Source organism: Mus caroli, unplaced genomic scaffold, assembly GCF_978045245.1.
Source record: "Mus caroli unplaced genomic scaffold, Mus_caroli_1 scaffold_15, whole genome shotgun sequence".
In the NCBI taxonomy this organism is placed as follows: domain Eukaryota; kingdom Metazoa; phylum Chordata; class Mammalia; order Rodentia; family Muridae; genus Mus; species Mus caroli.
This window is the reverse complement of record NW_028227270.1, coordinates 67934599-67949675: the sequence shown is the minus strand read 5'-3', so window position 1 is coordinate 67949675 and position 15077 is coordinate 67934599. Positions and strand designations below refer to the sequence as shown.

The 15077-nt window shown below is 49.9% G+C and overlaps 1 protein-coding gene across 6 annotated transcripts in view; it reads left to right on the top strand.

Moving 5' to 3' along the window:
- Positions 1–15077, top strand: part of Sema4d (semaphorin 4D) — a 109041-nt gene that overhangs the window by 88537 nt on the left and 5427 nt on the right. For 4 of the 6 annotated variants that reach the window (XM_021180320.2, XM_021180319.2, XM_029468172.2 and 1 more), the window contains 3 exons: positions 109–281; positions 358–401; positions 1792–3926. In XM_021180320.2, coding sequence (XP_021035979.1) covers positions 109–281; positions 358–401; positions 1792–2714 — 1140 coding nt within the window. In that variant the 3' untranslated portion in view covers positions 2715–3926. Of the gene's footprint in view, positions 1–108; positions 282–357; positions 402–1791; positions 3927–4288; positions 4493–13723; positions 13934–15077 lie in introns of those variants that run through there. The other 2 variants (XM_085831080.1, XM_021180322.3) reach the window with 2 other exon arrangements.

Here is a 15077-nt window from a genome sequence, read left to right as displayed (position 1 = left end):
CCATGCAGTGTTTGACTGTGCTGTCTTCCCAGAAGCTGGTGGAGAAGCTAGCAGCCCCTCCCAGTGCCTGAGTCCTCCTTACACCTGCCATCCGTCTCTCATACACAGGGGAGGAAGTTTGTCTATGCGGGCTCCAACTCTGGAGTGGTCCAAGTGCCCCTAGCCTTCTGCGAAAAGCACGGTACCTGTGAAGACTGTGTGTTAGCACGGGACCCCTACTGTGCCTGGAGCCCAGCCATCAAGGCCTGTGTTACCCTGTACCAGGAAGAGGCCTCCAGCAGGTATGCCTAAGGATGGGGCTGTGTGCCTGTGCCCCAAGCACACGCCATAGAATAATGTGTGCCTGCTGTCTTCTAGGGGCTGGATTCAGGACATGAGCGGCGACACATCCTCGTGTCTGGGTGAGTGGATCTCCATTGCTTCTCACCCCTGGGCTGGCAAAGTTCCCGGGGCGTCAGTTCTGTGGTGTTCCTGTGCGATCTGTCTTCCTTTCTCCTCTCTGAACAGAAGTCAAGTGTCACGCAGCAGACCTGTGACCTCTCCTTGTGGTGAACCTGTGATCTTTCTCTGTCCCTTTGGTTACAGAAAGAGGGCTCAAAGCCACACAGGATGTATTGGTTCACTGGAAAGCACACCCTGGCCCACACCATGCTCCTCTGTTCTGCTTAGCTGGGCCCAGTAGACACACTGGAGCCTGCTAGGAACGAGAAGGAAGGAGCCCTTGGGTATGGCCAGATAGCCCTAGCCTAATACTCAGGAACAGTATGGGACAGTGTCATGCTTCAAGATGAAAAATCCTACCCTAGAAAGGAGTGCCTTAACGCTAAGGAGATGGCTCAGTTGGTAGGATCTGAGTTCGATCCCCAGAACCCATGTAACAGCTGGGCATTGGTGGTTCATGCTTGTGATCCTAGCCCCAAGGAGGGTGAGGCAGGTGGATCCCTGGAGCTTGCTAGCCTCACACAGCCTAGGCGACTTGGCAAGTACCAGACAAATGAGAGACTCCATCACAGAAAAAGACAAAGAGGGGTAACTGCTATCTGAGGATGATACTCAGATTTCTGGCCTCTTTCTATATAAACACATACACACACACACACACACACACAGAGAAAATGGCATCAGATTGCCTTCAGGCTATATGTGTAAATGTCACACAAATTTCATGTGTAGCCTTCGGTCCCCTTCCAAAGATAGTTGTCTCGTTTTATATATGCAAATATTTCCAAGCCCAAAGCATTTTCATCTGTATTTCAGACAAAAGACACAGTTGTGGTTAGTTCTGGTGTCCTCTTGGGGCGCCCCCTCCTGATGGCTGGCCATCAGGAAACAGCTGTGACTAGAGGTAGGCATAGAATCTTGCCAGGATTCTAGTCTGCCTTCCCAGCCCTGTGCCCCCTTCTCTGACTAGCCACATTAGAGTAAGAAGAGGGTCCCTGGTTGCTAGCTGGCCTGCTTTAGCCGTTAGCAGAAGTATTTGTCAGCTGACTGGGTGCCACTGTGAGGGAGCTGAGCCGTGCCCAGCCCCTTCCTCAGCCTGCTGACATTTCTCCAGGGCCAGGGTGAGAACAGAATTCCTCCGAGCTGTCGCCAGTTCCTTCAGTGTATGGAAGGGGGAGGACAGGGGCTGCTCTAGGGTCACGGATGTCTTTACCTTGGTCCTGAAGATTGCACCTGGCTCCAGTGGGTGGAAGTCTCATGCCATCCTGTGGGTATTAACCTGTTTTTTGAAAGCAGTCGAGTGGTCAGACGGAGTTGTTGATGGTGAGCACGTTTATTTTGATGTTCCAGATAAGAGTAAAGAAAGTTTCAACCAGCATTTTTTCAAGCACGGCGGCACAGCAGAACTCAAATGTTTCCAAAAGTCCAACCTAGCCCGGGTGGTGTGGAAGTTCCAGAACGGCGAATTGAAGGCCGCAAGTCCCAAGTACGGCTTTGTGGGCAGGAAGCACCTGCTCATCTTCAACCTGTCAGACGGAGACAGCGGCGTGTACCAGTGCCTGTCAGAGGAAAGGGTGAGGAATAAAACGGTCTCCCAGCTGCTGGCCAAGCACGTTCTGGAAGTGAAGATGGTACCTCGGACCCCCCCCTCACCTACCTCAGAGGATGCTCAGACAGAAGGTAGCAAGATCACATCCAAAATGCCGGTTGCATCTACCCAGGGGTCCTCTCCCCCTACCCCGGCTCTGTGGGCAACCTCCCCCAGAGCCGCCACCCTACCTCCCAAGGCCTCCTCCGGCACGTCCTGTGAACCAAAGATGGTCATCAACACAGTCCCCCAGCTCCACTCGGAGAAGACGGTGTATCTCAAGTCCAGTGACAACCGCCTGCTCATGTCTCTCCTCCTCTTCATCTTTGTCCTCTTCCTCTGCCTCTTTTCCTACAATTGCTACAAGGGCTACCTGCCCGGACAGTGCTTAAAATTCCGCTCAGCCCTGCTGCTTGGAAAGAAAACACCCAAGTCAGACTTCTCTGACCTGGAGCAGAGTGTGAAGGAGACACTGGTCGAGCCCGGGAGCTTCTCCCAGCAGAACGGTGACCACCCCAAGCCAGCCCTGGATACGGGCTATGAAACGGAGCAGGACACCATCACCAGCAAAGTCCCCACGGATCGTGAGGACTCGCAACGGATCGATGAACTCTCTGCCCGGGACAAACCGTTTGATGTCAAGTGTGAACTGAAGTTTGCAGATTCGGATGCTGACGGGGACTGAGGCCAGCGTGTCCCAGCCCGTGCCCCTCTGTCTTCGTGAAGAGTGTTGTGTTGAGCCCATTCAGTAGCCGAATCTTGTCACTCTGTGCCAGCCTCAGTCCCGTGTCCCTTTTTCTCTTGGGTTGAGCCTGTGGCTCATCCCCTTTGTCCTTTTGGGAAGCAAGTATCTATTCCAGTCTCAAGTCCTGCAGTTGCTGGAGCGCTTACGCACCTGAGCCCTTTGTGTCCTGGGGGAGAGATGGCCACCTCCGTGGGCTGCGAAGAGCCCCCCCTTCCTCTTCCGATTCTCCTAGCAGCCACTCAGAGATAATTTAATTCCAGATTGGAAATGCCCTTTTAGTTTATCAGATTGGTAACTTACATCCTGCTGTCCAGATGGCACAGACAGTTTTCTTTCACTTATTATTTTTTTTTTTTAAGGATTTTCGCTCCTATTGTGTTGATGTCTTAGGTCATTTTCTTTTTTTTCTTTCTCTTTTTTTTATTACCCGAGGAGATGTTTTAATATTCATGAAAAGAGGAACATTTTCTAGATTTTTTTGTTATATATTGAGATATAAAATATGGCTATGTTGCTTAAGATTCTCAGGGATAGACTTATTTTTGTTAACTTCATTCTTTCCTGCTGTTAGGAACGTAGGCCTAAAACTGTCTCTTGAGCTTCCTCACCCTTTTGGTTTGGTAGAGTATTTTTTGTTGTTGTTGTTATTGTTTCTAGTTTTTAATCTTAATCATTTTGAAGGATTTTTTTCTTTCTGAACTTTTAAAATTTTTATATTTTCCTGCCATACATCTACAAGGTGGGTTTTGAGTGAGGGCAGGTGGCCCAGTGGCTTCAGGGGACGACTGAGCTGGTCCCACGAGGGGAGGAGGGTTTTTATATACCCCATGACCCTGCTGCTTCTTGGCACCTCCTGCCCATGAGGATCACATCCTGTCTCTCCTTGCTTCCGTCTTTCACCACTGCCCTTTCACCACTGCCCGTGGACTGTCCATGAAAGACAGAAATGGGTTGGGTAGTTGGGCTCCCAACCTCGGATGGTGACCGCAACATCCCGTGTGGGTGGCCGGCCGCTCCTGCAGCCTGATTCTCCTGCCAGTGTCTTTCAGGATGTCAATGGGTGGTACGATTCTGACATTTGTTTCTCGCTCACCATGTGTGGAACACTCATTCCATGTAGAGGGTGACGAACTCTGGATCCATCCCCCCCCCCCCCCCCCGTGCCGTGTAGACACTCATCTTCTGCATGACATGATCTACCATTCGGTGTAAACATTTGTGTTTATAAGATTTACTTTGTTTTTATTTTTCTACTTGGAACTGTACACATTTGAAAAGTACCCAAATAAACCAGAAGCTTTATCGTTGACTGGGCCAGCCTTTGCCTTAGTGTGGAGGCTGGGGGCGGTGGGGTGACCTCCTGTTCCTCTGTGACGGCCCTGGGTGGGGGATGGTCCTGGGATCTTGTCTGTTCTCATCCCATGTGTCCGGTTTCTTGCTTTCCCTTCTCCGTCATGGGAATGGTTCTGATGACATCTTCCTCAGTGCCTTCTTTTGTGTCCTCTGTCTCACAGCCTCATCTCCTAAGTCCTTCCCTCCTCCTGGCTCCTCTCTATCCTGTCTGGGCCCTGACTCATCTTCTCCCAGAAGCCCTCGGCCGGCCTTGGCCTTGGGGCCCAACAGCCGTAAGCAGGTCACCTTACTTCCACCCTTCTTGAGTGACCAGGCGCAGAAGGTGCAGGCACTGGGGACCTTCTACCTCTTCTGCCAGGCCACAGGTAAGTTGAGGGGCCTGAGTGTCCATGGCTGTCCCCTCGCTCTGCCCTTGCTCCTAGCTGTGCCTGAGGTTTAGTTGTCTGTGCTTTCATCCCCATTGATCCCGGGATCAACTGTCAACCGTGTGACTGTTGCTAGGGCTACCGCAGGGGTCATCCAGCATCTCGCCGTAAAGGTACAGGTATTGGGTCTTCTGAGCTTGTAGGCTGCTGTGCCCAATGTTGTATGTCAGAAAACTGGACCTACATGGCAGCAGAGAACCAGATGAGGCCACGGTTTGCTAACCTGGGTTAGGTAGGGAATTCAAGGCAAGCCCGGGCAACTTATGAGACCCTGTCTTGGAGTTTTAGAATAGGAATCAGGATACATCCAGTGTGTGACTAATGTGTACAAGGTCCCAGCCACAGCATAAATACATAAATGCGTAAAATCCATAAGGTGGAGGTTTCCTTCCTCTGCTGGAGACTATCACATAAGGACATGTACTCTTGAAAGATGGTAGTTTACCCAAACCATTCTTTAGCTCAGAAATACCCATAGCCACCATTTTTCCCTGTGGGCTTTGGCCTTTGTACAGAAGTGAGGAATAGGGTTGATTTCAAGACAAAGCAAATCCGGTTTATCTTAAACTTGCTTTTTAATTGTCAAAGCTATGGAGATCTTGAAAGTGCTATGTGTTTTGTTAAATTAGCTCTAGGATCCCAGGGGCTTGTGTTGTCTGCTGTGAATGCAACATGCCGTTGGCAGCTGGAGGCCCCGTGGAGTCTGTGGGAGGTGGGCAGAGGTTGCTGCGAACCTATGTACTGTGACATGTCATCAGTGAATACATGGGCCTTGATGGCCTTTTTGAGTTGCTGTCTTAACTCTGGCTGCCCAGGCTGCTGCCCCTGGATACCTGGGCTTCAGCCCCCCTCTCCAGGTCACTGGGTCTCTGGGTCTCCTGGTGTGTGCCCAGTGGTTCCCATTTTGTGCTTGCTGCTGTGGACCAAGCCTTCATGTCAACACCTGTTCTTGTTCCTCAGTAAGATATTTTAAGATAGATCATTTATTTATGCATGTGTACAAATCTGTGAGTGTATAAAGGGGCAGAAGAGACGCCCTGAAGCCAGAGTCACACATGATTGTACATCGCCTGGTGTAGATGCTGAGGACTGAACTTGGGTTCAACTGCTGAGCCATCTCAGGCAGCTGATGGGAAATCCCATGTCTCTAAGGGGCAAGCCATCACATTTAGGGGAGTGTTTTCCAGTCCCTGGTATTGTTAGCAAGGCTTTCACAGGTATGGGTCCTCCAGTGTGGGAGAGGGTGAATGACTGGGGACTTCCTTAAGGAAGATAAGACTTCATTGTTAAATGCATAGAAATTACAACATCGGGCATTTCAACAAGGGGGAATTCGAAGCCGGGAGTTGTTTGCTAAGGTGATGGGGAACCTAGGAGTGAGACAGGAAGGTGGGCTTCTCCAAAGACTGCTACAGGAAGCCACCAGCATGGGCAGAAGCAAAATAAAGCCTAACTCACTCTTGCCAGGCCTCTGAGGTTGGGCATGACCTGCAAGGGTAGCCTTGCCTGCAGTGCTCCTACCACCGCACTCCTAAGGTACCACGAGAGACAGGAGATGTGCTTTTTGAACTTTTTAGTGGCCTAAGAGAACACTGGAAGCCAGGGACTGAGGAGCCATGGCTGGGGCTGTGGGGGCCAGAAGTGTGCAGGGTGTGAGTGGAAACTGAAGTGGAAGAATGAGTTCTTTTCGTGCCCCTCAGAGCGGACGGAGCCCAGGCTGGGGAGACAGCTCAGTGATTAAAGTCCTTGCTGCAGGAGTGTAAGGATTGGGGTTCTCATCCCCAGACCCCCACCTAAGTGCTGGGGAGGCTTGGTGACCCACCTGTAATTCCATGTTTAGAAAGTGGTGATGGAATCCCCAGAGCATGCTAGCTGGCAAGATGAGCCATTTAGCAGTGCTCTGGGTTTGATTGACAGACCCTGTCACCTCAAGCCTTTGCATGCATCTACACACACACACACACACACACACACACACACACGCATACACACACACGCATACAACATGTCTCTGTCTTGAGCAGACATGGGACCAAACCTTTACTCTCCCTTACCCACTTTTTCCTGTCCTTTTTTCCACAAACATTTGACCACACCCGGGGCCTGTCTTTTCAGTCCTGTCCTCCACCGAGACAAGGCAGCTTTAGGGAAAGGCACCGCCAGCCTGCTGATGGCTGGGTGGGCTTTGGTGGTGTGAACATGCCAGGGCCTCTGCTATCTCTGAGCAGGTGGCAGGTTGGGTCGGAGTCGGCAGACAATCTTATCTGAAGCAGAGGCCATGTGGCTTTGAACCCAACTCCCCATAACTTTTCTACAAAAATCAGTGTATGTCTATGAGGTCTGTCTCTGAGGTCTGCTGAGGAGGCCAAAGCAGCTGTTCCAGGTGAGACCGCAGTTGGCTCTCCTAGCCCAACGACATGGGCAGGACAGGACAGGACAGGCAGAGCAAGTTGGGAGCCTTGACCTGCGTTTTTCTCTCTCCTAAAACAGCTGTTTGTAGGATTTTTGTGAGTGGCTTGGGGCTAGCTGATTAAAGGCCTAGTGCACCATTTTTAGAACACAAGACTTAAAGAGAGGGTGAACAGGGACTCTTCAGTCCCTTGGCATGTGTCCTGGTGTCCCCTCTGGCTCTGCTGGTGACTGAGCTATCTTGGGGGAGCCTCACCCCTCTAGAGGGTTGATCAGAGGTCAGACAGACAGCAAGGCTTGTACTCAGGACTAGTCTGCCCACTCCTGCTCCCACCCAGGGCCTCCGTGTCCTCTGGATTGGATGAGTGTTTTCCCAGTGTATGAGGCAATTGAGACACCCTGTTCTGCATACCCAAGGGAGATGACCAGGGAAGACAGGAGAGCTGCCCCAAGCATGGCTGTGGGGAAGGTCAGGCTGCCTACAGCCTAGAACTTGCAGGAACTCCCGTTTAGTTCCAGGACAGGCAGCAGGATCCAGCACTGGCTTTTCCTCCAGTTTTTGTGCCCAGGTCTGCAGCCTAGCACTGAGGTCCTGCCATACCCAGCCAGGTGGGTGGGGGACTGGAGCAGCTGCACTGTCTGACCTTACACTGCAGTGGCTTCCCCGGTGTGCTAACATCACTGGGAGGTGCATGCTTATTCTGTCCTGCCGCCAAGGGTTGGCATATGTACAGCACATGCCATGCTACACACACCACACTGTGACATATACTACACCACACCACACATACCAGGCACCACACATAACTCCCACCACATAGTCTCCACACATAGCCCCCAACACCACACATAAAATTACCCACTGCACACACAACACATTTATCCCACATCTCACATAAGCCCCAGTACCACACGCCACACATACCACATCTTACATGCCACACACCATGCACCACATATACCATATAACACCATACATGCTTCCTATGTGTACCATATATAGAACATACCACATACACACTTCATACCATATACCATGCTACACATACATGTACACACTACATACTCAGTCCATAAACACTACACACATCACACAAACCCCATGTGTATCACACAGCACACTTAACAAATGGTGCACACACAAACCACATAGCCACACCACCACCACATCTCACCTATACCAAATACCTACATCACAAGTCACCCACACTACAAATTGCCCACACTGTAAAAGTACCACCCAATGCCATGTGCGTACAAACCCTACAAACTTAAGACACTTACTTCAGGTGCTTTACGAACAGCATAAGCAAATTGCTTTTACCAAGCGGGGTTCCTAACAAAGCACCTGTACATTTTTGGGTCCCCTCATTTAGCCCCTGTTTGGGGTATGGATTTGGGGGCCCCTAAGAGAGCTGAGGAATTGGGGTAGTGGGGACTATGAAAGCTGCTTCCTTTCCAGAGCCTCCTGGGTTCTGGGCAGCTTCAGGATCTGGGCTCACAGAAACTTTTGGGGCTCCTTTCTCCTCTCTCCTAATGGGGGCCTCTGTGGTGGCCAGGTGTGTGGGGCTGGAGAAAAGGGAGTCCCTGGTACCCCCCCTTTCTCAAGGAGGGCAGGGGCTCACCAGAAAGTGGTTTCCTGTATCTATGACCTTTAAGAGTGTCCTCAGCCGGGCGTGATGGCGCACGCCTTTAATCCCAGCACTTGGGAGGCAGAGGCAGGTGGATTTCTGAGTTCGAGGCCAGCCTGGTCTACAAAGTTGAGTTCCAGGACAGCCAGGGCTATACAGAGAAACCAAAAAAAAAAAAAAGAGTGTCCTCCTCAGCCATTGGGGCTCTTCCTCATTCTGGTTCTTCAGGGGGTGAGTGTGTTAAAGATCACATGACCCTTATCGTGAGACACAGAACTGGGTGGGGTATGCCTAGGGTTCCTGCTGCTTCAATTTACCAATCCATCATAAATGCAGACAATGGTGTTTTGAGAGCATCAGCCTCATCCTTGAGCAGTATCTTTAGTCCCCCCAGAGTCCAGAGCCCAGCTCCCTCATTCCCAGGGCCTGTTTCAGTTCACAGTCCTAAGAAGCCACTGATGGCTACATTGCCATCTCTCAAGACCTCCAGGTGTGGTCCCGATTACCTGCATGATGAGGTATCTGGGGGCAGAGACAGAGAAAGGGCCTCAAGCTTAGCCTCCCCTCACAGGTAACAGACATGCTTGTACTTGGTCTAAATTCCAGGCTGGCCAGGGCCAAATAAGATGCCACCTAAGCTAGCAGCTGTCTGGACTAATGGCATGTGACTGATGGGGGACCATGAAATCTGAGGCTACGGTATGAGAGAAATTTCTAGAAGTTGAGGGAAGCTTTGAAAGAGCCCTTGTGGCCAGAGTGCAGACTTTTTGGGGACTGTGCAGCCCATGGGGATAGGTGGGTCAGAATCCTTCCCAGGAGGCTTAGTAGTCACTAACTTGATGTCAGGAAGAGCCCAACCCATGTGCATGACTAAATACCTGACAAAAGTGAGTCAAGGGGAGGTTTTAATTATGGTTCACAGTCTGAATCTATGAGGAATGCAGCAGGGGCATTCACCTATAGTCAGGAAGCAGTGATGTACGGTGTTGCTCAGTTTGTGTTTCAACATCCCCTCCTCTGGGGGCATCACTGTGTAGCCTTGGCTGGCCTGGAACCATCTAGACTACCATGACTTCCAGTTCCCAGAAATCCTCCTGACTCTGCTTCCTGAATACTAGGATTAACGGTGTGTGCCAGCCACCATGGCCAACCTCACAGGCATGCCTAGAGGCACATCTCCTAGGTGATTTTAGAGCGTGTCAAGCTGACAATATCTACCATCACATGAAGGTATTTGAGGCAGGTGGCACAAGACAGAAACAACTGTTAGCTTCAGTGAACCCCTAGCTAGGACATGGGTGAAAGAACTCTGGGAAACCTGTGGGTGGGACGTGCCTGGGCAACTGTGATGCGTAGGTCCAGTTCTGGGTCCGCCACCCAGTGCCAGATGGCACAGTACTGAGGGGGTGGCACTGTCCACTGCTTTTAATGCTCCTTCTCCCTCTCTTTGATTTCTGCACTCAGAAGGAATTGGATAGTTAAAGAGCCAACAGAGAGTAAGTACCTCTTCACCTCTCTCATGTTTTACAGTGATGCCACATTTAAGTTTACAAGTGCTGTGGTGTGGGGTTTGTGGCCAATGTGACCTACATGTTTTCACCCCACACACAAACTTGATCTACAAACAAACAACAAAAGACTGGAGTTAGTGTTTCATGTTCATTCCTTGGTTGTAATACCTCAAGAGTTAGTTGTTCCAGTTGGATTATAGATTGATACCCACCTGCAGAGGAATGGCTAAAACAATATGGTTCCATGAAAGGCACTGAGTCCTATGCAAAGGAAATGCTTGGCCCTAAGATCTACAAGTAACACCCAAGATCCTACCAGCTCTGAATCCAAATCCACAACGCTGCTCCTGTCCTGGATCTACACAGGCTCTGTTGTGTCATTGTTCCTTAACCGGTTTCACAGCTATTTAAGTAGTGTCGGCATAGTATTAGGTATTGTAAGAAAGGTAAAAACGATTCCAAGTCTCCAGGAGGAGGTACATGTAGGTTTTCTGCAAACATGTCACTTGATGTCCTCAGGGATCCCCTGCAGATACTAAGGGATGACTCCAGTTGTGCTCCCCAGTTGATGGACATCTGTATACGGATGTGTGTGCGTGCATGTGGATGCGTTCATATACACCTAAATACATGGAGTTGTCGGTGGCTAGAATTGAAAACACTTGAGTGGAAAGCAAATTTAAGTCCGCAGGGCTTGTCCACAGCTTGTCTGCAGCCAGGTGGGTAGCCACAGACGCTTCTGGTACACCTTTGGAATGTCCCTCAGAGAGTGGCATGTTCCTGGTCTTATGTATGTTTGTTTACTTTTTAATTTTTTAAGTTAATTTATTTTAGAGACAGAACCTTAGCATGGATCCCTGGCTAGCCTGGAATTATGAGACTTACTCTATAGCTCAGGTTGGCCTTGAACTTATGGTTAACCCTCTGTCTCTGCCTCCTGAGTACAGGGACTACAGGTGTGCTTCATCCCGCCTGGCTCAATTCTGTCTCAGTGGCATTTTCAATTATAAAAGTAACACTTATTTATATTTGTTATTCATAAGCTCTTGGAAGTATATTTTTAAAAATTCAAGGGTCTGGAGAGATGCATGGGTGATTAAGAGCACTTGTTCTTGGAAAGGATGTGGGTTTGATTCCCAGCACCCGAATTGTGGCTCAGGATCCCTGCAGCTCCAGTTCGAGAGCATGCCATGCTGCCTCCTCATGTTTGTGGTGCATTGGTAACAAGCCAGCAAAACACCCATACACATACAATAAAACCCATCCCCAGGCTGGGAGGTATTTTAGTGGACAAAGCACTTGCTGTGCGGCATGTACGTAATGCCCGGCAGGCAGTTGCAGTAGCCTACCTATAATCCCAAGCACTCCCAAGGTGGGAAAGGGAGATCCCTGGAGCATATATACATACACACACACACACACAGTGCCAAGCAATAGGGGAAGACACATGGTTGACATCAACCTCTGAGCCCCACATGTATGAGTTGCATTCTGTTAACCCTCTGGAGCCTCACCAAGCACTGTATGACCTACATGGTTTTCAGTTTGCTTTTTTCTGAAACCAGTTTCTCTGAGAGTGTTCTCCTGACTGTCACTGTAGTGGCTTCCTATCACTTGTATGCCCCCCCCTCGCCCCCCGCCATTTCCTGATTGTTACTAACAGAAACAAGCCTGTGGCCCTCCAGTTGCATTACCACCTTGGATCTGTCCCTGGGATGGTCCAGTTGTGTTTCTACTTGATCCAGTGTGAGAGGAAAGCCTGGGACAAGAGCACAGGGGGTCATTGATGAGGGAATCAGATGATGATGAATAGAGGGTGGTGAAGTGAGGAGACTCCAGGTCCAAAGTAATAAACTCAAAAATCTCTTCAAAAGTCCAGTCTGTGGGGCTGGCATGCTGTTGGTAGAATGGTCACCTAGTATGCATGAAGTCCTAGGTTAGATCCTCAGGACTCCATCAACTTGTTCAGGGGTGCAGGCCTAGAACCCCAGCACGTGGGAGGTGAAGGCAGGAAGATCACAAGCGCAAGGTCATCTTTGGCTACATAAAGTTCAAGGATAGCTTGGGCTACACTGAGGTCCTGTCTTAGAAAAGAAAAATGCAACCTGTCACCTGTAACTGAGTAGTGCTAACTCCCTGCCTGGTACCATCCCTTCCCCAGGGCAAGTTCTCCCACCCTTGGCCACCCACACACCCTGGCATCATGGCTGGGGACAATGCCAGGTGATTCTTAAGAGTTCCCAGGTTCTGCCTTGGTTGTTGTTATTTGTTTTGTTTTTTTGTTGTTGTTACTTTTTGTTGTTGTTTTTCCTGCTTAGTGTTTTGAGCCCAGGTGGAGATTGCTATTTCTTTTCTCCCCCTGGTTGAGTGTCTCCCATCAAGTGTGTGTGTGTGTAGATGACATATGAAGGTGGCAGGACCTGGCTGGCTGGCCCTTCCTGTCCAGCTCAGCTTGGTACATCACATACCTGGTAACAGTAGCTGACAAAATGTAGCACCATTAGGCTGGTTTAAACCATTGGGCCATCTTCAGCCAAGCCCCAGGTAGGGCCAGGGAGTGAACCATTTATGAGTGTAGCTGCTTTGTTTTGCCTTCTCCTTGGTGGATGGAGGGCAGCCTGTCCTAGTATGGCCTGAAGCTCTGGGTAGGATCTAGGGTGAAGTCTTAGACCAAGACTCTATACATACCCATAAGTCAGCACTAACAGGGAAGTGACCTGTTGCCATCACAACTGGTTTTGGCACTGTGACCAGAACTGAACCTTTATGATTCCATAGAAATGACAACCCTCAGACACTCTATAGGAATCAAGGGTCTGAGGTTAGCCCAGCCTCTTGCTGGCTTGCAGTGTGTGTGTGTGTGTGGGGGGGGGCGTAATTCTGTTTTGGATCACAGAACGTCTCTTCTACTGGATGCCCTGCCTTACCCGCTTACCAAGACCCTGTGTGTCAGACAAGTTGAAGTCACTCATGGTGCCCCCTTGGATGGGGTGTGATGGTAATACTGTGAACAGTGTGGTAGAAACAGGTGGCCTTAGTCTTGAAGACAGTCTCATTATGTAGAGAGACCTCTCTCTTGAACTCACAGAAATCCACCTGCCTCTGCCTCCTGAGTGTTGGTATTAAAGGTGTGTGCCACCACACTTGTCTAGTCTTTATCTTTTAAATAATTACTGTTTTAAAAGAGAAAAAAACAACCCTAAGAACCAGGCATGGTGAGGTTATACATACATATAACCTTGACATTTGGAAGGTGGAGTCAGGCATCTCAGGAGTTCGAAGTCATGTGGTTCCATGTGGCACAAAAACACCCACAGAAAGGGTACCACATATCCTGATCCTCAGTGGCTACTTCACTGGGGGAGGGGTGCACAGTGTGACAAGGAGCCAGAGGTTGAGGCCATGCAAGTGTGCTAGAGGTCTGGTGGAGAGGTGAGGTCTAAAGGTGGGTATGGTGTTTTGTGGCTTAGCTCTTCCAGGAGGGACCTGGTACAGAGCTGGAAGTTGTCCCAGGTCAGTGCTATTTGGGACCAAGTCTACTTGGGGCCAAGATGGCCCTTCATTTGCCCAGCTCCCTTGAGTCTTGAGTGGAGATGTGGAGATAGTCCATGTGCCCGCAGGTCCAGCAGATATCCGCTTCATCTGGGAGAAGAATAGGCATGCCCTGGAGACGTGTGTACCTATGCAGACCCATGCACTGCCCGATGGCAGGGCCCATGCCCTCAGCTGGCTTCGGGACACCATCCAAGAAACCACCGAATACAGCTGCTCTGTTCTCTCCTCAGCAGGGAACCAGACCTCAAAGGTTCACATCACTGTGATGAGACACGGTAAGTGTGGTCCACTCTGGCAGCAACACTTCTAGGGGCTGGCTATCACTATTTAGCCTGTCTAAAGACACTGATATGTAGCTTCAGTGTCTTATTTGCCTTGTGCTGGGGAAGACGATTTAATTTTTCACTGTTATATGAATTGATGTGCACATGTGCACATAAGCACTACACTTGTATGTATGTCTGCATATACACACACACATCACAGATGTCATGTGGTTACATGTGTAAGATCACTTACACAGCACATATACTATACACTGCTTACCTCCCACTTTCCAACATGGGGGTCTGAATTTCTGTCACTAGAAAAGGCAGCTGAGCCGAGGCTGGGAAGATGAGGCTATTGATAAAGTGCTTGCTGTGCCAGATGGGTGTGATCCTCAGAACCCAAGGAAATAACTGAGTGTGGAGTCTGTGAGGCTCAGTGAGTAAAGGTGCTCGCAGAGCTGAGTGACCTAGTTTGATCCCTGAGACCCACATAGCTGGAACAGAGAACTGACACCAAGTTGTTCTCTGATTGCCTACACACAGGTGAACATGGGTGTGCACTCTCAATAGAAGAATGTGATAGTATAAAATCTGGGTGTGAATGGTATGTGCCTGTAATCCTATTGCTGGGGAGACAGAAGCAGGCAGATTCCAGGGCTCACTAGCCTAACAGCCTAGCCAAGTCAGCAGGCCTCAGGATGCAGGGAGACCCTGTCTCACCAGACAAGGTGGACAGCTCTTGAGAAATGACATCTGGGATTGATCTCTTTTTTTTGGGGTTTTTTTTTCGAGACAGGGTTTCTCTGTGTAGCCCTGGCACTCACTCTGTAGACCAGGCTGGCCTTGAACTCAGAAATCCGCCTGCCTCTGCCTCCCGAGTGCTGGGATCAAAGGCGTGCGCCACCACGCCCGGCTTTGGGATTGATCTCTCACCTCCACTATGTATGTGTGTGTGTGTGCTCGGGCTCCCACACCCTTCCTGTTCCACTTCCCATGTGCTGTACCTTTGCTGATTTCCAGTTGTGGGACACTTAGTTACCATAACAACAGCTACTCACTTGGGCATTAAAGGCACTGGCTTGTCATCACCCCTCAGCTGCCTCTCAGAAGAGTCAACGTGTCACTTTTGGATGGCTTTTTGAGGCAATGG